Source organism: Mus caroli, chromosome 11 (genome assembly GCF_900094665.2).
Source record: "Mus caroli chromosome 11, CAROLI_EIJ_v1.1, whole genome shotgun sequence".
In the NCBI taxonomy this organism is placed as follows: domain Eukaryota; kingdom Metazoa; phylum Chordata; class Mammalia; order Rodentia; family Muridae; genus Mus; species Mus caroli.
Genome location: NC_034580.1, coordinates 5,143,506 through 5,168,092, shown reverse-complemented (window position 1 = coordinate 5,168,092; position 24,587 = coordinate 5,143,506). Strand labels below are relative to the sequence as shown.

The 24,587-nt window shown below is 46.4% G+C and overlaps 1 protein-coding gene across 3 annotated transcripts in view; it reads left to right on the top strand.

Moving 5' to 3' along the window:
• Window positions 1-23,254, top strand: part of Tns3 (tensin 3) — a 233,443-nt gene extending 210,189 nt beyond the window's left edge. For 2 of the 3 annotated variants that reach the window (XM_021176014.2, XM_029483501.1), the window contains 11 exons: window positions 1,437-1,608; window positions 3,155-3,795; window positions 4,473-4,559; window positions 5,752-5,880; window positions 9,389-9,484; window positions 10,069-10,146; window positions 11,104-11,181; window positions 17,723-17,891; window positions 19,003-19,071; window positions 19,170-19,196; window positions 20,268-23,238. In XM_021176014.2, the coding sequence (XP_021031673.1) occupies window positions 1,437-1,608; window positions 3,155-3,795; window positions 4,473-4,559; window positions 5,752-5,880; window positions 9,389-9,484; window positions 10,069-10,146; window positions 11,104-11,181; window positions 17,723-17,891; window positions 19,003-19,071; window positions 19,170-19,196; window positions 20,268-20,412 (1,691 nt within the window). In that variant the 3' untranslated portion in view covers window positions 20,413-23,238. Of the gene's footprint in view, window positions 1-1,436; window positions 1,609-3,154; window positions 3,796-4,472; window positions 4,560-5,751; window positions 5,881-9,388; window positions 9,485-10,068; window positions 10,147-11,103; window positions 11,182-17,722; window positions 17,892-19,002; window positions 19,072-19,169; window positions 19,197-20,267 lie in introns of all 3 variants that reach the window. The other variant, XR_003838006.1, reaches the window with a different exon arrangement.
• Window positions 23,255-24,587: the final 1,333 nt, after the last annotated feature.

Genomic DNA, 24,587 nt, shown 5'->3' with positions numbered 1-24,587 from the left:
CTCTCTCTCTCTCTCTCTCTCTCTCTCTCTCTCTCTCTCTCTCTCTGCCATACTAAGTAAGAGTATACCCTTTTAATTTGTTCTATTTCTGTATTGCTGGCAATTCTCTTTTAACTTGAGGTTTGACTTCTTTGGTATTTTGGTAAGTTCTTAGTAAATGTCTTTTCCAGAATGGCCTCTGCTTCATGCAATGCCCACATGGTGGTAGACGTTTTCATCCTGGCGCTGCCTGCATCTTCCCATCCTCCTCCTGTGGTGTCTTTGTGTGTTTCTTTTTCACCCCAAGTTTGCTTTTTCCTCTGTTGAGTCCACTTCACTTCTGAAGTCCTTAACTCCAAGCTAATTTTATTCCACTTTTAATTTCTAGAGTTTCCATTTGATTTTCCTTAGGGACTCAGGTTCTTTGGTGAAATTCTCTCTTTTCTGTTTCTTTATAGTCTGCATGTTTTAACTCTAATTTTTGAACCAGCTGTGTCTTTTGTTGGTGGTAGGATTTTCTTTTATTTTGTTTGCAAGAGTGGTAATTTTTTTTCACTTGTGTTTCCTGGCAATATTTTGATTAGAAGTTTAAGACTCTATTAAAGCGAGGTGGGTGGGACACAGGTTTGGGAGAGTGGGCTATTCTTCTGTGATGCTATGGCTTTACTGAGATGCTATGGCTTTAAGGTGAGAGTGGATGAAATTGATTTTTATCTCTGGTGTGTAAGTCAATGAAAGCTTTTAGTATTGGCCAGGGTCCTGCTTCCTGGGTGCATTTCCCACAGGCAGATTTTTAGAAACTACCCAAGGTTTTTTAGCTCCATAATGGCACTTGCAACAATTACTTGACACTTGGTGCTAACCCGTGAGGCTTAGAACTAAGGATACCTGACTAGTTCCAAGTCCCGGCTTTTCTGTGACCCTCACATTCTTGGTCCCAGATGCCTTGGCAACTCTAGACCTGCATCTTCATTTCCCAAGAACAGTGTGTAGCAGATCATCAGATCTGTGTGCCATGGTCCCTGGACATGCAGCCCTGAGTCACTAATATGGAGGGTGGGGAACGAAAGGAGAGGTAAACATTCCAGATGATAGCTCTGTGATGCCTGCATTCAAAGGAAGAGAGTGTCTCTGGAGAAGGTCCCTGCTGGTTTACAGGGTGGGCTGTCCATATATCTGTTCCTCATGCATGAGTAGCCAGCTCAGGCTGGACAAAGCACACAGGGAATTGGCAGCTTTCTCTTTTGGAAGCTGTAATGGGTGGCAATCAGCACATAGTAGAGCAAGGCCGCCCCCACCAGCCTTCTCAGTTATTGCTGTCATGGTTCACTGTGGCCATCAGCAACAGAACGCTTCAGAAATTGGCTTGGTTCATTATGAACACACGAAAGAGGTGAGATTGTGGCTTTACGGATCACGTCATCAGGGTCTTTCTGCTTTTGTTTCTCTTGCTTCAGAACCACGAGGCTGCCCAGAGATTATTAGCCACTCTGTGGGGATGTCAGAGAGCCCCGTTGGACCCAAACCCACCATGCTTCGGGCTGATATGCCTGCAACACCCAACTTTCAGCAGGTGTTTGCATCATCCTGCACGGTTTCAAGCAATGGCCCTGGCCAGAGGAGAGAGAGGTAGGAAGAGGGGCTTAATACTGTCGGAAACTCCTTTCAAAGGCCAGAGCACTGAGCTCTGAGGGTAGAGAGGAGTCCGACAGTGGGACCTCACTCAGACAGAGTGGAGAAGAGCCAGTGCCCAGGACCGTGTGCTGGACACTGTTGTTCAGGGAATGCGCCCTGTGCACTGCATGAGGAACACATAGGAAACTCTGTCCTGGTGGTGCTGCAGAAAATGGAAAGGCAGACAGGGCTGTGGCAGACCAAACGTTTGGTCTTTCTATTTTATGAAGATGCAGGCAGGCCTTTTGATGCAGGCAATAAGGCCAGCTGCCGTGCTGGACCAGATTAGAACTAAAATCCCTGGTGTTTCTTGTTCCTGCTTCCCTTCCCATTGAAATAAAGGGGGCCAGCTGGGTGAGGTATGCATGCCTTTAATCCCAGCACTTGGGAGGGAGGTAGAGGCAGGCCAGTCTCTCTGAGTTCAAAGCCAGCCTGTTCTACAAAGTGAGTTCTGAGGCAGTCAGGGCTGTTACACAGAGAGACCCTGTCTTGAAAATCCAGCTAACCAACAAGTCTGCCAGTAAGCAAACAAACATAAATAAAGCAAACAAATTATTGAAGAATTAAAAGTTAAAAAAATAATAAAGGGGATTTTCTAAGGACTTGACATCACATGTAGAATCTATAGCTAGTGTGTCAATTTAAATACATATATGTTGTAAGAACTATTTTTAATGGGTTTTCTAGGTTCCTGAATGTGGTAATTCCCAGTCAAGTTGTCCCCCGGTCTGTAGGAGATAGGGTCATTAGTTGATGCCTACGATCCTAGACAGGAACAAACCGTACATATAATGTTTCCCCCTATGATAACTCTGACCATTTCTCAAAGGAAATAAATACATTACAGACTCCATAGCCAGTCAGCCAGTGTCCCTGTCCCCATACTTGCTCTTTGGGGAACTTGTTGTTGTTAGATTTATATCTTTATATGTTTTTATTGTATGAATGTTTTGCTTGTCTGTAGTCTGTTTGCCACATGTAAGCCTGGTCCTTGTGGAGGCCAGGAGAGGGCAGCAGTTCTTCTAGAAGGTGGTTGTAGGTCACTGTGTGGCTACTGGGAATCAAACCCCGCTGCTCTGCAGAGCGTCCAGTGCTTAACCACTAAGTTATCTCACCAGCCTGAGAGTTACATACCATGTCGGCCAGTCATCTAGAGGCAGACAGCATATACCACATGGATACGCTGAATAAGGAGTGATGCATATCCTGGCCATGAGTAGGACAACACACTGCTCATCATCCCACTCACAGTAACATTTAGGACTTAGCAGTTGTTTATTTCTACAATGTTCTACTGAATAGTTTTAGGCTGAGGTCAACCTGGGTCACTGAAACACATGCAAGGGATGGGGGGGATACTGCGCTTCTCATGCTGCCCTGAAGCAAGCCCCAGGACCTACTTCCCCAATTCTGTCTTATCTGTATCTTGTAACAGTTGCTGGGTTTGAGGCATCTGTATGTTCCTTACATTTCCCTGTGGCTATTTTTGCCTTTCGAACAGCCCGCCTTCTGCAGAACGCCATTGGGTAGAGAGCTGCCCGAAGTCCACCCTCACCCTACTGGGGAACAGCCACCCTTCTGAAAGTCCCCTCAGCACTCATGAGTTCTGTAGCTCTGGTAAGGACTCACCAGGGCTGCCCTGCTTCCAGTCCTCAGAGCTCCAGGCCTCTTTCCACAGCCATGAGCTGTCCATGTCAGAGCCTCAGGATGCTTTGCCTCCTGCGGGCAGCCAAACCTTCTTAGGTTTCAACACAGTAACCACAGTAACAAGTGGTCTTCCACCTGGTGAGGATGCTGGCACCTTGCTGGTCAATTCCCACGGTACATCACCAGCTCCTGGAACCCCTCTGATGACGACAGGGGCTGCTGACAACGGCTTTCTGCCCCACAACTTTCTCACGGTGTCACCCGGAGCCAGCAGCCACCACAGTCCAGGCCTGCAGAACCAGAACGTGAGCCTGCCTGGGCAGCCACCCCTCCCGGAGAAGAAGAGAGCGTCAGAGGGTGATCGTTCTTTGGGCTCAGTCTCCCCTTCATCCAGTGGCTTCTCCAGCCCCCACAGTGGCAGCACCATGAGCATCCCCTTCCCGAATGTCCTTCCAGACTTCTGCAAGCCTTCAGAAGTGGCCTCACCTTTGCCAGGTATGTCTCTGCATCTGCCACTCCCTCAGGAGAGGAGGGCTCTGGGGCTTCCCGTGTGAGCCAGTCTTCAGTGCTAAGTCAAATGTCCTGCAGGAAATGGTCAGATTCCCTCTTGGCTCTCTCCCACCCTGTTTGCCTAAAGCCAGATAGACCCAGGTTTTCCGGTCAGCTTCCTCCTTAATCTACTGTAGACTCAGACCAGCGTTAGAAAGTGCAGATGCTGCAATAGTTCTGTATTCACTTTGACTAAAAGGATTGAGAATTGAGTTATAAGAATTGAGCTGTTTATAAGCTGTTTCAAGTGTTTGACACAGCCTCACTGCCCTGTCCTCCTGTCCCGGATTGGAAGCACATTTGTCTTGCACTGTACTCTGCGGTACTGGCTCTTCCTTCCAGTTGGTCCTTTGAACCACGTCTCTTCCCCACTTAGGACCTTTCTGTGCATCCCTCAAACCCAGGCATGGATTTGGACTTGCATCACCATTGTAAAAGAGGCAGCAATATAGATATTCTGTATTACTCTCAATGCTGAATAGAAAAATGTCCCATTTCCTACTCCTGTGACTGCTGCTATCAGTTCCCTATTGTAATTAAGCCCAATTGAGATGTATTAAAATTAATTTGTAAAAAACTAAACAAAAAACCCAAATATTCTGTATTAAAATTCTGCTTCACAGATAGCCCAAATGATAAACTCGTGATTGTGAAATTTGTTCAAGACACTTCGAAGTTCTGGTACAAGGCAGACATCTCAAGAGAGCAAGGTAGGCGGGGGTAAGGACCTCTTACAATGTCGGTCGTATCTGGTCTCTGGGTCCTTCTGTCAGGGATCTCCTTGTATTAGCTGTGGCGCAGATAAACACACCTTTTTCATAGCCTCTGGAGAACATTTTACAGCCTTTCACAGTCGTACAGGGAAAACTCAGTCCCCATGAGGGTTTGGGCCAGAAGTGGTTTTAAGCCACATACATCCCAGCGTGTGGCCTGTGAACACGGGCTGCTTTGAGGATGAGCCACTGCTCAGGTCTCTACTAAGGACTCCTTGAGGTCCTAGGTTCCAGAGTACTGCAGAAAGAGGCCGTGGAGAGCTAATGCACTAGGGGAATCTCAGGCTTGGGGGCTGCGGCCATGAAAGGGTATGGAGCTCTCCCCATTAGGAGCTTCCTGTAGCCTGCATGAATCTGCCCCACATTGGCCACCTGGTTGAAGTCCCCAAGGAGCTCATGGGGCCGTTCATTCATAGCATCATCTCTCAGAAAGGCTAGTTTTCTCCCTGAGGTTCTGCCATTAGATTTTAAAGCTAACAGGAACTGTGAGACTCTAGTTCTTCCCAGGAGCTCAAGGAAGCTGTTGTCTTTTTAAATGGAAGAGAAGCGTGGGTGGGGTGAGGTGGGGGATGAACACAACCACGGCCAGGAAAGCCTTTCATTTCCCTCAGGTGCCTTTGTGAGCCTCCCCCAAAACACACAGAGCAACCTTATGTGGCCAGTGTCCCGAGTTCCTCTGTCTCTGGTCTCCCTGCTTAGTAGCACAGGTGAAAAGATGGCATTTTCCTTACTCCACATTCACTGCCAAGCAGGGTCCCCACTGGCCCAGGCTGTAGGAGCAGCTGGGAGAAGGGGCTGCTCTGAATGACTTAAAGAGAAAAGGAGTCCTGGGCGTGGGACACTCCCCACGCATATCAGCACCAGTTTCTCACTGCTGAAAAGAGAAGGGGAAATGCACATGTGCAGAAGAGAGAGGATGTCGGTGCTTTGTAACAGTCTGCTTTCAGGCAGCCAAGCCATCCCTGGAACCATTGCCAATCGAGGGAACGAACGTTACTCTTCAATTGTCATTGATGCATTGAGCATCAGCTCAGACTTGAGTGTGATTTTCAGAGGTGGAGCCATCCCAGGCTCTGGGTGGGCAGTGACCTTTGTCCCCTGCAGTCATCCATGCCTTTCCTTCCCCTAGCCATTGCCATGCTGAAGGACAAAGCCCCTGGGTCATTCATCGTGAGGGACAGTCACTCCTTCCGAGGGGCCTACGGCCTGGCCATGAAGGTGGCCACACCTCCTCCATCTGTCCTGCACCTCAAGAAAGGTAAGCGTCCATAGATGGGGGTTGTCTGTTGTTTACAGTGGCTGATAATGGCAACTGCTCCCACCGCTTCTCTTTAGTGTTTGCTTTCTAAGGTTACTTCCTTAAGTAGTTATCCATCCATTTATACCTTTCATCTTCATTTGTTTTAACCCGTCTTTTCCATACTGTAGACCAGTGGTTCTCAACCTTCCTAAAGCTATGACCCTTTAATGAAGTTCCTCCTGCTGTGGTGATCCACAACCAGAGAGTTAGTTTTGATGCTACTTCACAACTGTAGTTTCTGTACTGTTACGAATGGTAATCTAAATATGTGTGTTCTTCACTGATCTTAGGTGACCCCTGTGAAAGGGTTGTTCGGCTCTCAAAGGGGTCACGGCCCACACAGGTCAAGAACAGTTGCAGTAGAGCTGTTTCTGTGTCGACCCTTCTTCCTTTGGCATTGCTCAGTGCTTTGATTGTCACTGTTAGACAGTTGTCTTTAATATGATCATTATCTTTTTTTTTAACTTGCAATATGAACACTAATATAGTACATAGAATATGTACTATCTTATGAATCAAAAATTTTAAGACTCACTGAACACCTCAGGTCACAAGGAGTGTGCAGTAGTCACCCTGTGGCAGGATGCCTTTCGTATTTATCTCATCAGGAGATAATGTTCACTGTGGGTCACGGTTTTAAGAGGTCCAGCTCAGTTGGTTGGCTCTGGTACCAGGCCTGTGATAGATAAATCATCATAGCCAGCTTGTGCATGAGGGAGTATGTGTTCTCCCTCTGCCTGCAACGTGAAGGGGAGAGGCTGGGGAGAGAGCGAGGTTTTGTTACCTTCCTAAGGGCATGTTCTAAGTGACCCTAAGACTCCAGCCCTCCTTACATCCTCACTGACCACCAGAACATCTCTCTGGGAGCTGAGCCTCTGCCGCATGGATCAGTGAGAGACGTTTCCTTAGCTGGAGAGAAGAATCAGAATCAGCATGGCTGTGGTACCTGTCTGTCCCATCCCATGCCTGGGTCTGAGATGATCCGTCCAAACTCTTGTGTGAAGTCTGTCTGAAAGCTTCCTGGAGCAAACACGGTACATGGAGCACTGGTACATGGAGCACTGAGGCTGTAAGATGTGGTTGCAAGTGGGCCAGCCTCAGGCACAGGCAGGCCAGCCTCAGGCACAGGAGGCTGACCTGCTTCAGGAATGTGCTTGCCTTGCAAGCTAGGAAGTGTGGTTGAGAGGCACCTGGGACTCAGGCAGAGAGCACAGCTCCCAAACCTGTGGGTGCTGACAGGGCTTCTGTGAGGGAGTGGGAGAGTAAGTGACATCACATAGAACGTCTAGGATTTCCGCATAAGAAGCTCGACAGAACCTTACTGCAGGGACATATGGCCTTTATCATGAAGCACTCACTCAGACCTGGCTGCTGAGGACTACCAGGTCTGACTTAGGAACATCAGTTAGTGACATATCAGGAAAAGACTTCTAATGTCTGGGAATGTATCCTTCCTTGGGCAGCCTTTAGACTAAGTCTGAGAATAAAGGAACAAAATAGAGGCTATGTGAATAGCAGATGTCAGAAAACCCAGCATGGTGGTCTCCACTGGCTGAAATACAGTCTTGCCTCTGGGTGTACACCTAGGCCTGGGTTTGACATTTGTGTTTCCCAGTCCAATGGTAGATTTGAGTGAAGAGTTTACCAAATGAGTGAAGAGCCAGTTAGTCACTGAGCCACCTCCAGTCAATTTGAGATGAGACAGCTGTGGTCATTCTAGACTCTGTGTTCCAAAACACCCTTGGCAGCAGGATCTTCACGGGGCCATTTTCCACAAGTAGAATCCAGACCTTCAGTGGGTTTTCTCATTAGGCTGGAAGCCCCACACCTTCTCTTCCCACAGAGGAAGTGTCATATTTTGTTCCCTCTGATTTTTTTTTTTTAAAGATTTATTTATTGATTATATGTAAGTACACTGTAGCTGTCTTCAGACACTCCAGAGGAGGGAGTCAGATCTCGTTACGGATGGTTGTGAGCCACCATGTGGTTGCTGGGATTTGAACTCCGGACCTTTGGAAGAGCAGTCGGGTGCTCTTACCCACTGAGCCATCTCACCAGCCCTGTTCCCTCTGTTTTATGTGTCAGACTTTCATGGAATCCCTGCAGACTTGACTGCCCCTAAGAAATGCTAACATGTACTGCCGCTAATGCATGGTGTTGATCAGCATCATTGGAGCCTAAGGCAGTTCGGTATCTCTCATCATAAATGCTCCCCCCCCCCAAAAATGGCCCCAAACAGATATGGCGATGGTTTCTGATGATTTTCAGATTTCAAAGTATTTGTACACTAATAATAAGATATCTTGGGAATGAGGCTTAAGTCTTTTTATTTGTATGATATTTTCCCTGTATATCTGACTGCATAAATTTGTACATGTCTAGTGTGCGTGGAGGCCTGAAGAGGGTGTCAGATACCCTGAAAATGGAGTTACAGACAGTTGTGAGCTGTCATGTGACTGCTGGGAATACAACCTGGGAGACCCAAGTCCTAAGATTAAATTCATTTATATCTCATATAGAATTCATATACATTCCATATATTTTGAAAGTAATGTTATGCAATATTTTCCATTATTTTGTTCATGAAACAAAGTTTCGTGGTTTGGAATCTTCCATTTATGGCCTCATACTGGTGCTCAAAATTTGCCAGGTTTTATTCAGCTTATACAGACTAGAGTCTGGCAACCTCTCCCCAATCACAAATTCAGTAGGTCTTGCTATATATCAATTATACTGAGAGGCTAGGTCTCAGGGTGCTAACGACAGCAATTAAGGAGAGAGGCGCAGTACACAGGGTGTCTACTGACTTTAGCAGCTTGGGGCAGTGACTTCTTTTTCTCCTGGTTCAGTTTGTACTTTTCCATTCAGTTGCTTCTTCTCTTTCGGTTCAGCAGCTGGCTCGAACACAAGTGTCCTGTTTACTAGCAGTTTGGTAGAATGCTGCCCCTACATAGCAGACTGCTTGTTGCTGCAGGCGTTTCTGTACCCAGCTGGCGGTTCCACCTCACCCAGAGGGCTGGCATCCTTCCAGCTCTGTACTGAAGTCTTTTCTGCCGGAGCCTCAGTGGCCTTTCCTCTCTTGGAGGAATGCAGCTGGTGCTCCAAGGCCAGGGTCTTTCTAAGCTGCCAGTTCATCCCGTCTCTGGGAGTTTCTGGAGTTCAGCCTGAGGGTGTCTGTCTCTCAGGGACTCTCTTGAGTCTTACTATCCACCTGCCTTGTGGCCTCTCCCACTGACCATCCCAGGAGTGGTTCTAGGTAGCCCAGTAGTGCAGTGGTTTAATCTTATTTAGAGGGAGCCGTCTTAAGTGTAGCCCTTAGCTTTGATATCTGCAGGAGGCAGATATAAAAGCTCTGTCTGTCTGCCTTCTATATAGTTCTTTCTCTTTTCTCTCTTCCTACCCTCTACCCCTACTTTGATTCTCTTACGTTTTAAATTTAAAACAATAAATTTTATTCTTTCCGCAGCTGGAGATTTGTCCAATGAACTTGTCCGGCATTTCCTGATCGAGTGTACCCCAAAGGGAGTGCGGTTGAAAGGGTGCTCAAATGAGCCATATTTTGGTGAGTTACTTGGGAAGCTCTTTTGAATTTCTAGAGCAGAGATTCCCTCCTTCAGGTGGCTTGAGATTCGAGGGACTCTGTACCACAATGGGTTTCTCTCATTTCAGCCTCAGGGTGTCAGGCTGCCATGTGAGGTCTTTAAGATAAGCTGAAGGAGCAGTTGTTCTTTAGAAGCCTTGTCAAAACTAAATAAATGGAAGGGATCCTCCGAGAGCTAGAATAAGACAAGGTGAAGGTCAGCAGCTGGGTCCCAGCTGGGTTGGAGCACAGAGCTGCCACCAGAGCTTCCCCCTTCTTTGTGAATTGAGAGCCTTCTGGATAGATCTGGGCAGCCTTGTTTCCTACTCGTTAAGAAGTGCCCTGGCACTTCGCACTTATAAAGGCCATATGCTTGGCATATACTACAGGTCCCTCGATCACCCTCTTCATTGGCTTGGGCCTTGTCATTCTTGGAGCTTTGCGTCATATCCCACAGTGGTATAAAGGCATGGGTTTTTGGAATTTTGGTCTCAACTGAGTCTCTGGCTAAGCATAGAGCAAGTGAAGAAATTGGTGACATTCATTTACTCTTATCCACTTTATAGGGAGCCTGACGGCTTTGGTGTGCCAGCATTCCATTACGCCCTTGGCTTTGCCCTGCAAGCTGCTCATTCCGGAGAGAGGTATGTGGAGGAGTTCTCAGTGCTATCTGGCTGTGTGTGCGATCTTCTGTACTGCTCGCTGATATCATGTTGTACCCAGGACCCACCTTACAAAATAAACTAAGGTTCTTTTTTATGACATATACTCTTAAACCCCAAAGAAAACTAGTGGCCACCTGAATTGAGAAAGAAGAATGCCCTGCTGCTGATAATAGCTTTCAGACATTGCCCACCGTGGCCTGTATGGAAGGTGTCCACAAAACAAAGACTGCTCAGCTTAAAGATGTAAAACACTTGGGGACTGGAGAGATGGCTCGGTGGTTATTAAAAGCACTGACTGCTTTTCCAGAGGTCCTGAGTTCAATTCCCAGCACTTAGCATTAGGCAGCTTATGGCCATGTAAAACTCTAGTTGTAGGAGATCTAGTCTCTTGGGCACCAGGCATGTAAAACATGTACATACATAAGTAGTTATTTTATATACAAACGTGTGTGTGTGTGTGTGTGTGTGTGTGTATGAAAAAATATATTTTCTCAGACTAATTTTAAGGTCACTTGCAGTATAGATTCACAATCCTACAAAATGAGAATGATGTTGCTATGGTTAAATTTAGGTCATGAATGAACAAGTCTCTCTACTTTTATATTTGTTAGAAAATACCCACAATAATTTTTTAAAAAATTAATATACAGGGTGTATGGGGGCCTGACTGTGTGTCCCAGCTTTCCTGTAGGTAAATGTTGTTTTATTTATCTTTTAAAATTTGATCACTTATGTAAATGAATTCAGAGACTTGGAACATGTTTTAGGGGCATGCCACCTCCATCTGTGTTCAGAATGGGTTACAGTCTCTGTGGGCTGCATGATTGCCTCTCAAGAGAAAGCTCTGTCACCGTCTGGGAATTCTGTCATCAGATTTTCTTTGCCATGTGGACTACTGTGTCAGGAGCTCACATCTCGTCTCACCCCTTCCTGCAGATCCCCTGGAGGAAATAGCAGAAAACTCTCCCCAGACAGCGGCCAACTCCGCAGCCGAGCTGCTGAAGCAGGGAGCAGGTCAGTGGCCGCAGCTTTGGTTTTGTATCTCTGCATCTCCGAGTCACTGGGCGGAACCGAACTCCATGATAGAACTTCCCTTTGGACAGTCATTTCCTGCTTTTCTGGGGGCTGTGAAGGAGTTTTCCTTTTATAGCTGCTTGGCACAGCTGGGTGGGGTGCAGCTGTGAGGAGGCATGGCCAGGGCATCAGAGGCTCGGACTCAAACAAGATCAGATTCAGTGGAATAAATAAATGTTAAGGCCCATATTTAGTGTGGGGGGAGGGGTGCGGGAAGGCAGGATGTGGTGACCTGCCTCGCCAGCTGAAAATGTAAAACTGTTCTGGAGCTGTGACTCAACAGTCCCTCAGCCTGAGTCAACTGCTGGACCCACTCTGCCATCTGTACTGAGACGCCACACTTGGAGACTAGGCCACTTGGGTGAAATTTTTGTTAATAGATTGTACTTCCTGAATCCACTATGGGAACGTATAGAAGGCAGAGATTCCATGTCAGTGCTGGCTCTCCATTCACAGCATCCCACACCATAGTGTTACAGCTGATGAGCTGTCTAGTATCTTTGCATTTATTAAGTGAAGTCTGTAGTGTATGTAGAGCTCACTCTTTTTATTTAAACATTATAATGGCTTGAACATTTACATCATCTCTCCCCCACTTCCCCCCCCAACCCCACTCCCTGTCATATTCACAGCCCAAATTCTATATTATACATGCGCATACACAGGAGTCTACTGAGTCCATTTAGTGTTGCTCATATGTATGTGTGTTTAGGGCTGACCATGTGGGGTTTAATAACTTATCAGGGCACTCACCCATGAAGAAAACTGAGGCTCTCTCTGTCAGCAGCCACTGGTTGCCTGTAGCGCTAAGTTTTACAAGGCTCCGCCCAGAAATATATTGTTCTCTCTCGGTGGCAATGGGTTTAAGAAATATTGGCATTCATTCATGAGTATAATGTCACATGAAGTATTTTCTTCATCTCAAAACTTACCTCTGATCTTCTTACTCATTCCTCCCTCATAGTCAAGATCCTCACAGTCACTGATCTTTTTATGGTCGCCATACTTTCGGTTTTCCCAGAATGCTTTATGCTGTAAACACAAGCTATGAAGCATTTTCAGGTTGGTTTCTTTCTCTTGGCAATAGCCATTCAGCTTCTTCTATGGCTTTCCAGAGATCGGTTGCTTCATTCCTTATGTATAGTGCAGGAGATTATATATGTGTGTTTGTACAGATCTGTATACATATCCATATGGGTCCCTGAACATGTGTGTGCACATGTGTTCAGAGGCAGAAGTCCATGTTGTATATTTCCTCAAATTTCCCTACACATTATTTTTTATAGCAGTCATTCACCGTACCTGTAGCTCATTGATGTGGCTAGGCTCGCTGGCCAGTGAGGTCTGAGGACCCACTTGCTCTGCCTCCTCAGTGCTGCAATGGTAGCAGTACGTCACTGCATTCCACTTGCTGGGGACCTGAACTCTAATCCTCAGGGCCATAGCTTTCACTACAAACCTTTTGCCAACTGAAATATCTCCACAGCCCTTGGTGAGGCAATGCTTATTTCTGCACACAGCACTGAAGAATATCTGGGTCACTTCTAAGTTTTGGCAAGTATGTATAAAGCTTCTAAAAATATCCAAATGCAAGGTTTTGGTTAATACACGTTTCCAACTCCTTAGATTAAATATGAGCCTTGATAGTTAGGTCAGGTGGCATGAGTAGTTAGCTTTGAATTAAACCACAGAACTTTTTTACAAAGTGGCTGTACCATTTTGTCTTCCCACCAGCAATGGAGAAGCATCCCCTTGCTCCACATCCTCACTTACATACCTCAGGTGGTGTCACCCTGAAGGATGTTCTCGTTCCAACTGATGGATACTGCGTGCCATCTTACTGTTTTGTTACCTCCCTTGTGATGTACTCTACAGATAGAATGTCGTGGTAAAGAAATATTCTTAATTCCTCTGGATAGTTTCTATTGTTCTAATGTAGGTCTGCTCCGTAAATCTAAGCACATCAATGTGACCATTATAAAATGAAAGAAGACACCCTCATTTATTGTGTGGATGTTCTAGGTTCCAAAAAGATGAGTTTGGCATAGCCACAACAGAGGTCCCAGGGACTTGCCCCGGGCTAGAAGTTTGTCCCTGTGATATTCCTGTCTTCCAGCCTGGCAGCCATACATCATACATCAACATCTGATGCATGTGTAGCTAGACAGACCTTGGGTTTATGTTGTTCAATATGGACAGTGTTCTCCCTCTCCAGAGAGGTAGAGAACAAACGAAGAGACTCTGAGGAAGGCCTTGGGAACAGTTTTCCTGAGCGGAGACCACAGCCTTTCCCTGCATGGCCAGCCCTTCAGTTTCTCTTCTGATCTCTTGTGAGCCTGAGCAGACTGTCCCTGGGAGACAATGAGTTCCACAAAAGAGAGAAACTCAGAGCCCCTAACTTTGTTTTAGATATTCATTCCCTGGTGTCTTCCTAGGTTGACACCCCCTGTTAAACCATCAGTATGGCCCTGGGCTGATTCGATTGTTTGGTTCTACCTCTTAAAAATGTACTTGAAAAAATTTAAAAACCTATAATAATGATTGGTTTTAAAACCACAACTATGTATCAACGAAAGAGAGAGAGAGAGAGAGAGAGAGAGAGAGAGAGAGAGAGAGAGAGAGNNGAGAGAGAGAAAGAAAGAAAGAAAGAAAGAAAGAAAGAAAGAAAGAAAGAAAGAAAGAAAGAGCTGTGAAGAAATAGGACCATGGTGACATGCCTGTCTCCATGTGGAATTTATTTGTGGGGTCCAGTGGGTAGCATGGTCTCATTCCACTCCATGGATGGAGCTGGCTGTTGGTCAGAGCCAATGGGCATCTTGCCTATACCACCATCTGCATCTGTGTTAGCAACAAAGCTCTGTTTCTTAGTCCCACACGACTAGTGCCATAACCAATGTGCCTCTGCCGTCAATCTTGGGTTTAATATCTCTCATCATAAGCAATTTTTTTATAGTGCTCAATTCCTTAACTAGCATTCTTCCAGTAAATGTTACACTCAATCATTGTCCATGTTTCTTGTCCATTTCAACACAGTATTTTTAATATGATGTTCTATTGATTTTTGAGAACCTCATATATTTTGATCATATCTACCCCAACTCCTCCCAGATCCTCTTTCCATAAGTCCTCATCCACCTCATGTTGTCTCTTTTTTATTTAATAACTTACTGAGTCCAGTTGGTTCTGCCTCTGTACTGATGGCTGTGGGGACATCCACTGAAGCATTGTCAGACCATGAACGGCAACTCCTAAAGAAAACTGGGTCTCATTTTCTTTACCAGAAATCAGCTGTAGCTAAGCTAGGCTAGGGCTCGGGGCTTGGGTGGCGCTTCCAACTATGTTGGAATGTTGAATGGCTTGATCTTCTGTTGCTGTAAGACATTGTTTTGCCCCAGTCCTCTGTGACCCCTGGCTCTTACAGTCCATTCACCTCCTCTTTCATAATGTTCCCTGAATCTTCTATGGAGGGTTATATTAGAGATATTCTGTGTATGGCTACAGCTCACCATTTTTAAATACATTGTCCCACCTTTTAAAATAACATTATCTTTTTTTTAAATGGGTGGGTTTTCCTACTGGTAAAACTTCATGTCAAACTTTGTAGTCTGCTTTAATTATCTGTTTTAGGCATTGAGCTATGAGCCTTGATTTAAGGCTTCTTTCAAATTCTTTCCTTTAATCCATAACACACCAGGAGTGTAGATTTCTATTCTATTGCACATTATAAAGGCAAGGATTCAGCTCAGCAGATCTGGGGTCAGGGCTTGTACCAACCTTGCCTAAGGATTGGCTATGGTCACTTAGAATAACTGTAACACAGGTATTGTATCAAAAAAGTAGGACTATTCAGTGTAGGACTATTCAGTGTAGGACTATTCAGATCTCTGATCACTGTAACTCTTCCCCCACCCCCATCTGAATTCCATTTGTCATCCTGATTCTAGACTTCTGCTAAGGTCCTTGGAAATGTCCCATATCTTCACAGTAGAAGCCAAGACTGGGCAACACAGCAGTCAGCTCAGGATGGGAAATTTGATACTAATGCCATTATGACTTTGTTCCAATAGCTGAAACAATTTGTTTCTGTATTTTAAGCCTCAATTCTTAATTGTTTCATCTTGAAATGGAGGAGGAATGTGATCTAATCCTAAAAAAGGGGGGCTCTTTCACCAGACTTCCCATAGGTCTGTAGATAGTCTAGCTGTTTAGCTTAGTGCTGTATGAGTATAATTTAATAAACATCATGTGGGTTTTTGTTTGGTTTGGTTTTGTTTTGTTTAATAAAAAGCAGGGAAATGCTGAAGTAAAGAGGTGGGTAAATGAGTCCTGAACCTGTTACAGTGCAGCCACGTCTCACTGGGAAGAAGGGGAGGTGGGCTGGAAGTTTCTAAACCAGAGACCACTCTGAGCATCAGCCAGGCCTTTTCCCGCCCCCTCCTCTCCTGGGATTGTCCTTCGCACAGTTCTTTCACATTCCTTCCTGCGGTTTGTAGAATGAGTTTGCTCGTGGTTTTTAGAAATACAGTGCAAGTCTCAGTTCTCTGTGGTTCTGTAGGACTCCATTGCGTAACTCAGCTCTCCACGGTCATCCGTTCACTTACTCTGACTCTAGCTTGTCCGTGCTACAAGGCAAGCTTGAAGGATTGTCTTTCTACTCCATTCTCCCTGAATTCTACATACTGCCTTAAGCTAACCTCCAAGAAGTAACACTTAACAAGTCAGAATATGTGGATCTGAGACCACTTTAGATGGGAAATTTTTTCAGCTCAGGAACTCCCTGCTGCAGGTCTGAAGAATGCTGTCCTGTTTAATGTGTCATGAAGTACCACAGCTCCGAGTCATCCCCTCAGGAAGAGCCCTGCAGGCCACATGTTCTCTGCTTGAGAGCCTGACTTTGGGAGGTGATGCTGGCCCACTGTCATAGTCATAGGGTATCTGCCTTCAGAGGTGTCGTTTCTCCCAACATCTCCCAACACCAGGCTCCTCCTGCCTGGCACCACAGATGAACCAGTTCTTATCAGGAAGTTCCCCGTGGTGTCTCCAAGACAGCAGTCTAGCCTGTGGTTTCCGGTGAACCACATCTAGGTGTGCCAAGTCTATGGGATTTTCATAGTAGTTAGGTCAGAATGAACACACACACACACACACACACACAAACACAAAAACATAGGTACAGGCGCACAAGTGCACATGATGCCTTTTGAAACTACATGAGCAGCAGGACAGGCTTAGAGGTAGAATATTCACTGTCCTGAAGTCTGTTTCCCATTTTCCAAGCTGCTTTCCAGCATATGTTCATAGCACACATGCTTTTGATTTTATAGTTCTAATCATAGCAGAGATGGTTTATTCTGCTTTTCCAATTACCTGCTAACCATTTTTCCATGTTGCTATATAATTTCCATGATTACCATTTGCTGGTTGCTTCACATTTTATTGAGAGGATGAATTTAACTCTTTATCCTTGGACACACTCACTCTTTTCATTCTTTCCTGCTGTAATGCAGATGGGCAGGGCCGTCTTCCTCTGTAGATTGGCTGAATCTCATGCTTATGGTAGACTTGCTCTTCGAGTCTTTGAAGAAGTTGTATCCAGGCTTTTCAGCGACTCCTGATAAAATGTGCTTCAGTTATCTAGAACAGGCTCAGGTTACCCCAGCATAAAAGGATCTGTTTCACCAGAGCTCTGTGGGCTTGGGCAGTGTGAATGTTACGAATGTTTCACACCTTGCTCTCCTCCTCAAGAGAGCACAGGAAAACCCCTAGTGTAGACAGGAGCTGATACGCAGGTAAACCACCAAGGCAGACAGACAGTTCCCTTGAGTGTTCTCACCTGGGACCGAGGCAGGGAGGAGCACCAATTGTCCATGAAGTTTGTTCTAGCAAAGTCACCTTGACTTGAACTCAGGGTGTAGGTGATGCTACCAATGTTCCTTACCTGTGAGCCTGGCATCCTCACCTGCAAACTGGGGGTGATAGTAATAGACTGTTCTTTGGGGCTCTTTAGGACAGTTATTACTAAGAGGTACTAAGTTAGTTCAGTACAAACCATCAGCCCACAGTCCCCCTGCGTACCCTTCAGCACTTCAGGCTAAGCAGTATGTAAAAACGGAGTCGTCTCATTGATAGTTCTCAGCAATTCCAGAGTCTCCATACTTACCGCATTTTGGGAGATTGTGTTAATGGGAACCATTGTCTTTGCTCTTGCTGAGGAAAGGCCATGGATGAATGGAACATTTCTCTCACCAACAGGCCACTCCCTCATAGCTTGTTAGATCCTCTCCTTGGCACTGGGACAAGTGTATCTTTAATGCTGCTGAGCTGGGAGCATGTGCTTACCAGTGCTTCTAACCTGGGCCACACATCCAAATTGTTCCCAATCCCTTCATCTTCTGGTTGGTCTTCCTCTATGTGTCAGAGCATGTGTGTCCCCAGTGGTCCTGGCTAATGTGCTTCTTACCTCCTCCCCACTGTCTTGCAGCCTGCAATGTTTGGTACTTAAACTCTGTGGAAATGGAGTCCCTCACTGGTCACCAGGCAGTCCAGAAGGCCCTGAGTATGACCTTGGTTCAAGAACCTCCTCCAGTGTCTACAGTGGTACACTTCAAGGTGTCAGCCCAGGGCATCACCCTGACTGACAATCAGAGAAAGTAAGTCTTGGGGAGAGGTGTGGGGTAGAAGGGCCTGAGGTCAGCATTGGGTGTCTCAGTCATTTTCCATTCTATTCTTTGAGACAGGGTCTCTTAGTAAACCTGGAATTCAGTGTTTTGCTAGACTGGCTGGGATATGCCCAGCTGGGAATCTGATCTCAGAGCCTCATGCTCACCCTTTAAATGCTACTCATGAGCCAGCTCTCTAGTCCCAAAGCTATCTTCTTTTAAGGATTTTTTTTTTTTTTTGATGGAGAATCTTTTAAGTGATTGCTTTAGAGCCACTGAGATGGACCGGAATCTACTGGCTTCTGCTTTGGCATCATTACTTCCTTAACTGTGGGCAGCTCGTTTTGGTCAAAGTAGCACAGTGTAGTATCAGGAGCCCTTGTGGCAAATGCGTGGGACATAGCCCAGACTGTCCTGAGCCCTCTATGCACCATAGCCTCCCTGAAGGCCACCACACCTGCAGTCCCTAGGGCCAGTTCCTTAAGCAAGGCATCGTCTTCATTGTCCTAAGTTACCAAATAGTTTGAAGAAAGGATCTTAGGATGAAGCAGTTGGACTCAGAGCATGACTTCTCTGGTCAAGGCTTCTCCCCACACTTGCAGCAGATAACCCTGAGCAAACGCCTTAACCCTCTGATGTTTGGTTTCTTCTTTTTTTTAAGCCTATGCCAAAACACCTACCGCAGAAATTAATAACTCAAAAAGTATAGTGAGCACATGTCCTCCGAGGCGCTATTGATGTGGGCTCAGCTTTGGGAGAGCCAAAAGGTCCAGCAGCCCTGAGCTGCCTCCTGTGTCTTACCACTTGTCTGTCCAGTTCCTCAGAGCCCCTGGGTCCGTCTTTCCTTTACCTGTGGTTGACCCTTCCCCTCGTTGGACTGCTTCTGTCAGCTATGAGCACCCTTCTGCCCAGCTTCCACTTGCTGACTGTCTGAGAACACATACTCTGGTCCTTTCATAACAAACAAAGGCATCACATGGTTTCCACTCCACAAATCTTCCCACTGGGGAAATAAGGAACCCACCCAGTCTATCACCAACCCACCTACCCACTACTCTAAACTTCCAAGAAAGGAACGACCCTCTCTCTACCCACCCAACAGGCTCTTCTTCAGGAGGCATTACCCTGTGAGCAGTGTGATTTTCTGTGCTTTGGATCCACAAGACAGGAAGTAAGAGTTTTGCATTCTCATAACTGAAAAGTATACCTCTTTTATCCTTTAATTTTAAAAAAGCTAACATAAAATTCTTCTTCCCTTCAATTCTCAAGGTGGATCAAAGATGGCCCTTCTTCTAAGTAAGTTACCAGCCTTTCTCTATTTGAAAATCACAGTGCACAGCTGACCTCAGTTCTAGATTTGCAAAGAAGGACTTACTTAAAAGATCAAACAAAACAAAGCAGTCATTGTCGGTGGGATCATTTGTTTGACTTAACTGAAAGTAGAAAATTAGAGAGTAAGAAGTGTTCTGATATCAGCCCACACCTAGACGGTGTTGGCTTGTCCATTGTCGTGGGCTGGAGGAGCCCTGTCTATATTGTATCTGTAGTGTCCTTTACACACTGAGACAGATTTCTTAGTCCAGCCATTTAAGAAGGTGCTGGTACTGCTGAAAACCCCAGATCTGCTTGTGTGGGCAGAGGTGAAGCCCTTTGGCAACATTTCCCAATCTGGAGGGAGCCTGCTTTGTTCCTTTGGCCAGCGAGTTTTTGTTCCCTCTGCTTTGCACTGCTATCAAGATGGTCAGAGGAGCCTGATCCCAGACCACCCCACCCACAGAGGCTTCCCTGTCTGTGGCTGTCAGATTAGCTCCTTTTACATGGTCCGCACTGCTGATAGCACATGTTCATCATGGGCCTCCTTCCCTGCAGGCCCATTTCAGAGTTTCTCCTGCTCTGGAGGACAGGTCAGTAGTAGACAGCCACAACTTCCGGAAGCGATCACAGTTGCACAGGCCTGAGATGAGTTCTTGGCGTGTTAGCTTTCTTGTTTGGGGTGTCTAGTCTGGACTGGGCTGGGAGCTTCTAGGGTTTTTCTGGAGGCCTAAAGTCCTGACCTTCCATGGGAGACCCCGATTTTACATAGCCAGCTGGAGCTCAGGACTCCACAGAAGGTGTCTGGAGGACCCCTAGACCTCCAGAAGAGGTGCTAAGGAGCAAGCAGAGCCTCAGTTTTGATTCAGGCATCCTTCTAGGCTCAGTGGTCAGGTAGTAGACAGGTCTCTAAGCTAGTGCTTGGCACATCGTAACCTGCAGGGGCAGTCTGTACTGTTCCCAGGTTGCTATCACGAGAAAGAGAAAGCCTGCATGCATGCATGGTGCTTGCTGCACACGGTACTGGCTCCTCTGACCTAGACTTGTCTCTTGCAGAGTCTTTGGATTTGTGGCCCGGAAACAGGGCAGTGCTACAGACAACGTATGCCACCTGTTTGCAGAGCATGACCCCGAGCAACCTGCCAGTGCCATTGTCAACTTTGTGTCAAAGGTCATGATTGGCTCCCCTAAGAAGATCTAAGCCCTTCCTAGCCAAGCCTGCCAGATGCCTCATAGGGCCCTCAACATGGCAGTGGGGTGAGGCAGGGCCCCCATTCGTACCAGATTGACAATCTCCACATTCCAGACTCAAGACGAGGAGAAGAGTATGACAACTCTTAAAACCAAGAACAAACGATGTCACCACAGACTGGCCTTAAAGAGGCTGCTCTTCCGGCACACCTATATAGTCAGGCGCATTTTGAGTGGATGGATCTTGGCCCGGGAAATGCCTCACCAGGGCCCCAAGGACAAGGGCTGTACAAGGAGGGAGCATGGAAGACAAGGCTGCCCCCAGTCCCTGGCTCAATAGCATCTGTGTGGAGGAGGAGCATCTGTCCTGCTTGTCAGGGACTGAGTAGCCATGGCACCCACTTGTCAGCAGAAATGCTCCCTCGTCTTGTCTTTCTGCATCCGTGATGGAACTGCGGAGGAGATGCATGGTTAGTGAAGGTTTGAGCAAGTTGGAACATGGCGGGGATCTAAGTCAGGGGCAGTGGAAGGGATGTGAAGTGAGGGCAGTGGAGGAAGCCTCTGGGGTCAGGGGGGACCACGTGGGGTCTGAGAGCCACTGCTGGGGGGGAAGGACTCTGTGATCCTGCTCTCAGGTTGCCACCTGGGCTCTGGAGAGCCTAGAGGACCTGGAGAGGAAAATGAGAAGATGGAATCAAAAATGCCATTTTATATAATATATATTTTACTTATGCCAAATTATTTATAACTGCTTGCCATTGCCATACCGTACCCACGTCAAATGCTGCAGCCGACTAAGCTGTGATTATTAGGAGGCTTGTCCCCTTGTAGACACACCAGAGACAGCTGGCCCCTCAGCTGGAAGGGGAACAGTGGTCTCAGGGTGATGCCACGAGATCCTTCACCTGTAGTACTGCCAAATGGATTTGCCTTAAGCAGCCTACCTACCCTCTGCCTGGCGCAGCAACATGTCTCGTCCAGATGCAGATGGTTTTGTTCCTGATGGAAACGTCTGGGAGAAGTGGAAGACTAAGACACTGACATCAGTCTTAGCCTCTTATGCAGGACTGGCTGGGCCATGTAGAGGTCTGCGTCATCTAAAGCACATGAGGCCTTTTACCGTGATTCTCCTGTGGTACCTGCAGCTTCTGAGGGGAACTTCTGTGGGTGTCCAGAGGGAGAGAAGGGATGAAGGGAAAGATCAAGAACTCCAGCTCTCACAGCTACATTTGATTTGCTGAGTCATCTTAGTTACTGAGTCAGGTGTGATGGTTCTTGGTAAGATGGGCATCCCCCTGCTGCAGGCTTCCTGCTTGCGTCTGTGCCCAGAGATTCAGAAGAATGCGGTAAGGGTGGAGGTGGAGGAGGGCTCCAGCTCCGTGGAGACAAAGCCAGGGTCTCCTCGGTCAGAACCTTCTACCCCAGGAAGGCTCTGAGTATCCCTGGCCTGGCCTGAAATTCCCACTCTTTGCCTTCTAAAATCCAGACATAGCTTCCATATTTCATATCCAGGACAAGCTACAGTTGTTAAGCTGGGATTTTTGTGGTGAATCCTGTTTCAAAAGGGGCAGAGATGTAACTACATGTAGAATTGGGATCAACTCTGTCAGGATGAGAGTGTGTGTGTGTGTGTGTGTGTGTGTGTACAGGTACAGGTGGACCATTCCACTTTTTGCTCATGTATGTCTGTGTGTATACAGGTGGACCATTCCACTTTTGCTCATGTATGTCTGTGTGTATACAGGTGGACCATTCCACTTTTTGCTCATGTATGTCTGTGTGTATACAGGTGGACTATTCCACTTTTTAGCTCCTATTGATGCACCAAAAGCAAGTGCCTCATTTCTGTGCCAAATGTTTGCCTTGGTCTTTAAGGACCTCCTTCGTGGACACTCTGATGTGCCTGTTAGAGGGAATGTGCCACCATTCCCTAGAGGCCCCATGTCTTCCACAGAGGCTTCTAGTGTTCAGTTACTCATATGCAGCTAAACTCCAGATGGGGTCAGGGGTGGGGCTGAAGTTTGTGCTCTAAGAAGTACCACATCCTATGATTATAAGTTTATATGCAGATGTGGCCCAGAGACCACAGCCCCGCACCCTTTTCCTCCCGCTGGAGGGGGGTGGGGGGTAGAGGGCCTAATTAGAAATCAGCTGGGCTCTGCTGAAGCCCAGCCTTCCGGTGAATTGAATGCCACAAAGGTTGGCATGGAATGCATCCAAGAAGCCACACGAATGTGCTTTCAAAACTGACTGGTCAGGTATGATTTTTACTCAAGATAAAAGTAGTCAAGGGTATCAAGGGATCTGATCTGAGGAAACACAGGAAGACAGCTCTACAACTGTCTACAACAGCTGGTAGGGCAAGGCTCTGTCTTCTGTGTGTGACGTGTGTTTTGAACAGAACAAGAACAGTATCATAGACGATACTGTGTGCTCAGAAACACTGCGAAGGAGTATTGCCCAGGCTTTTGCTACAAGGCCATCGGTTGGGCACAAGTTAGTACATTATTCTATGAGTAAATTCAGTGATGTCCCAGCACTCCCAATAGATAGCCAGGGTCCATTAACCTTCTCACTAACGGTCTTATAGTTTCCAGTGCTGGACTGTATCCATGTTAAAAACCACACTGCATTTATCTTCAGTGTCAAAGACATTGTAATGTCGCCATATCTGTCTTATCTATTAGCGCAGTTTTCACTATTCTATATTGTAAAGAATATATATCCAGTATGTAAATGAGTGTTCTATAAACCTTTTGTATAGGCATTTCCTCTGCTCTTTAAATATCAGCCTTATTCAGAGTATAATAAAAAATTATGACCTTGGTAAGTCTAATGAAGCATTTTTTTAAGTCTTTGTTGTACGTGTGTGTGTGTGTGTGCCCATACCTTTGCTCCTGTGTTTGTGAGTGTGCGACCTCATGTGCCTGCCATGCGTAAAGATTAGATGACAACCTTGGTTGTTGGTCCTTAACTCTTCACATTGTTTGAAATAGTCTCTTACTGTCCACACATATGCCAGGCTAGTTGTTCCAGAGACTTCTTGGAGTTCTGTCCCTCCACCTCACATTTGAGGGAACACTGCGGTTATGGACAAACACCACCACACCAGCTTTATGTGGATTCTGGATATTTGAAGTCACGTGGTCAAGCTTATGTGACAAGTATTCTCCCCCCTTACTGATCCATTCATCTTGCTCTGAACAGTCACTGTTGTACCCCAGACTGTATGTGCATTGTATGTGTGTGTGTGTGTGTGTGCGCGTGCGCGCGCGCACCTGTGTACTGCTGTGTCTGACTGACAGGGTTTGAATTTGGGTTTTTGTTTTACCTGATGTCTGTTTTATGGGTCATGGTGTTCATAACTGCCTATTTACATGGTTTGCTTTGGGGAACATACTGTAGGTTGGCTATCAAAGACCTTGAAAAAATTATATTCAAATTATCTTTAAATTGCCAAGCCAGGTATGGGGGCACACACTTGCAATGCCAGCACTTGGGAGACAGAGGATGAATGATTGATAGATTCTCCAGACCAGCTAGTGGTGCACAGCAAGACACCCTCCAAAACAAAACAAAACAAACAAACAAACAAAAAACAGTAGGGCTGGAAAGATGGCTCAGTGGTTATAAACACTGGCTGCTTTTCCAAAGGACCTGAGTTCAATTCCCAGCACCCACATTGGCAGCTCACAATTGTCTGTAATTCCAGTTCTAGGGGATCAGATATCCTTACACAGACATACATGTAGGCAAACCACCAATTCACATAAAATAAAAATAATAACAAAAAGTGAAACTATAATCTTGGGAACCCAGAGGCTGATACAGGAATTTGCCGTTAGTTTAAGGCAGGTGTGGACTTGTATAATGAATTCCAGACTAGCCTGAGTTACAAAGTGGGGCACTCTCAAATCCCACAGCAGTGTCCTGGCAAGGTAGCTTAGGGAAAAACCTTTGCTGCACAAGCCTAAAGGCCTGGGTTCAGTTCCTGGAACCTGAGGTCCGAAGGAGAGCCAACTCCTGAAGTTTCCTCTGACCTCCATACACTTGCTTCACAAAGTGCATTTAGGGCTGGAGAGATGGCTCAGCGGTTAGGAGAACTGACTGTTCTTCCAGAGGTTCTGAGTTCAATTCCCAGCAACCACATGGTGGCTCACAGCCATCTGCAGTGGGATCTGATGC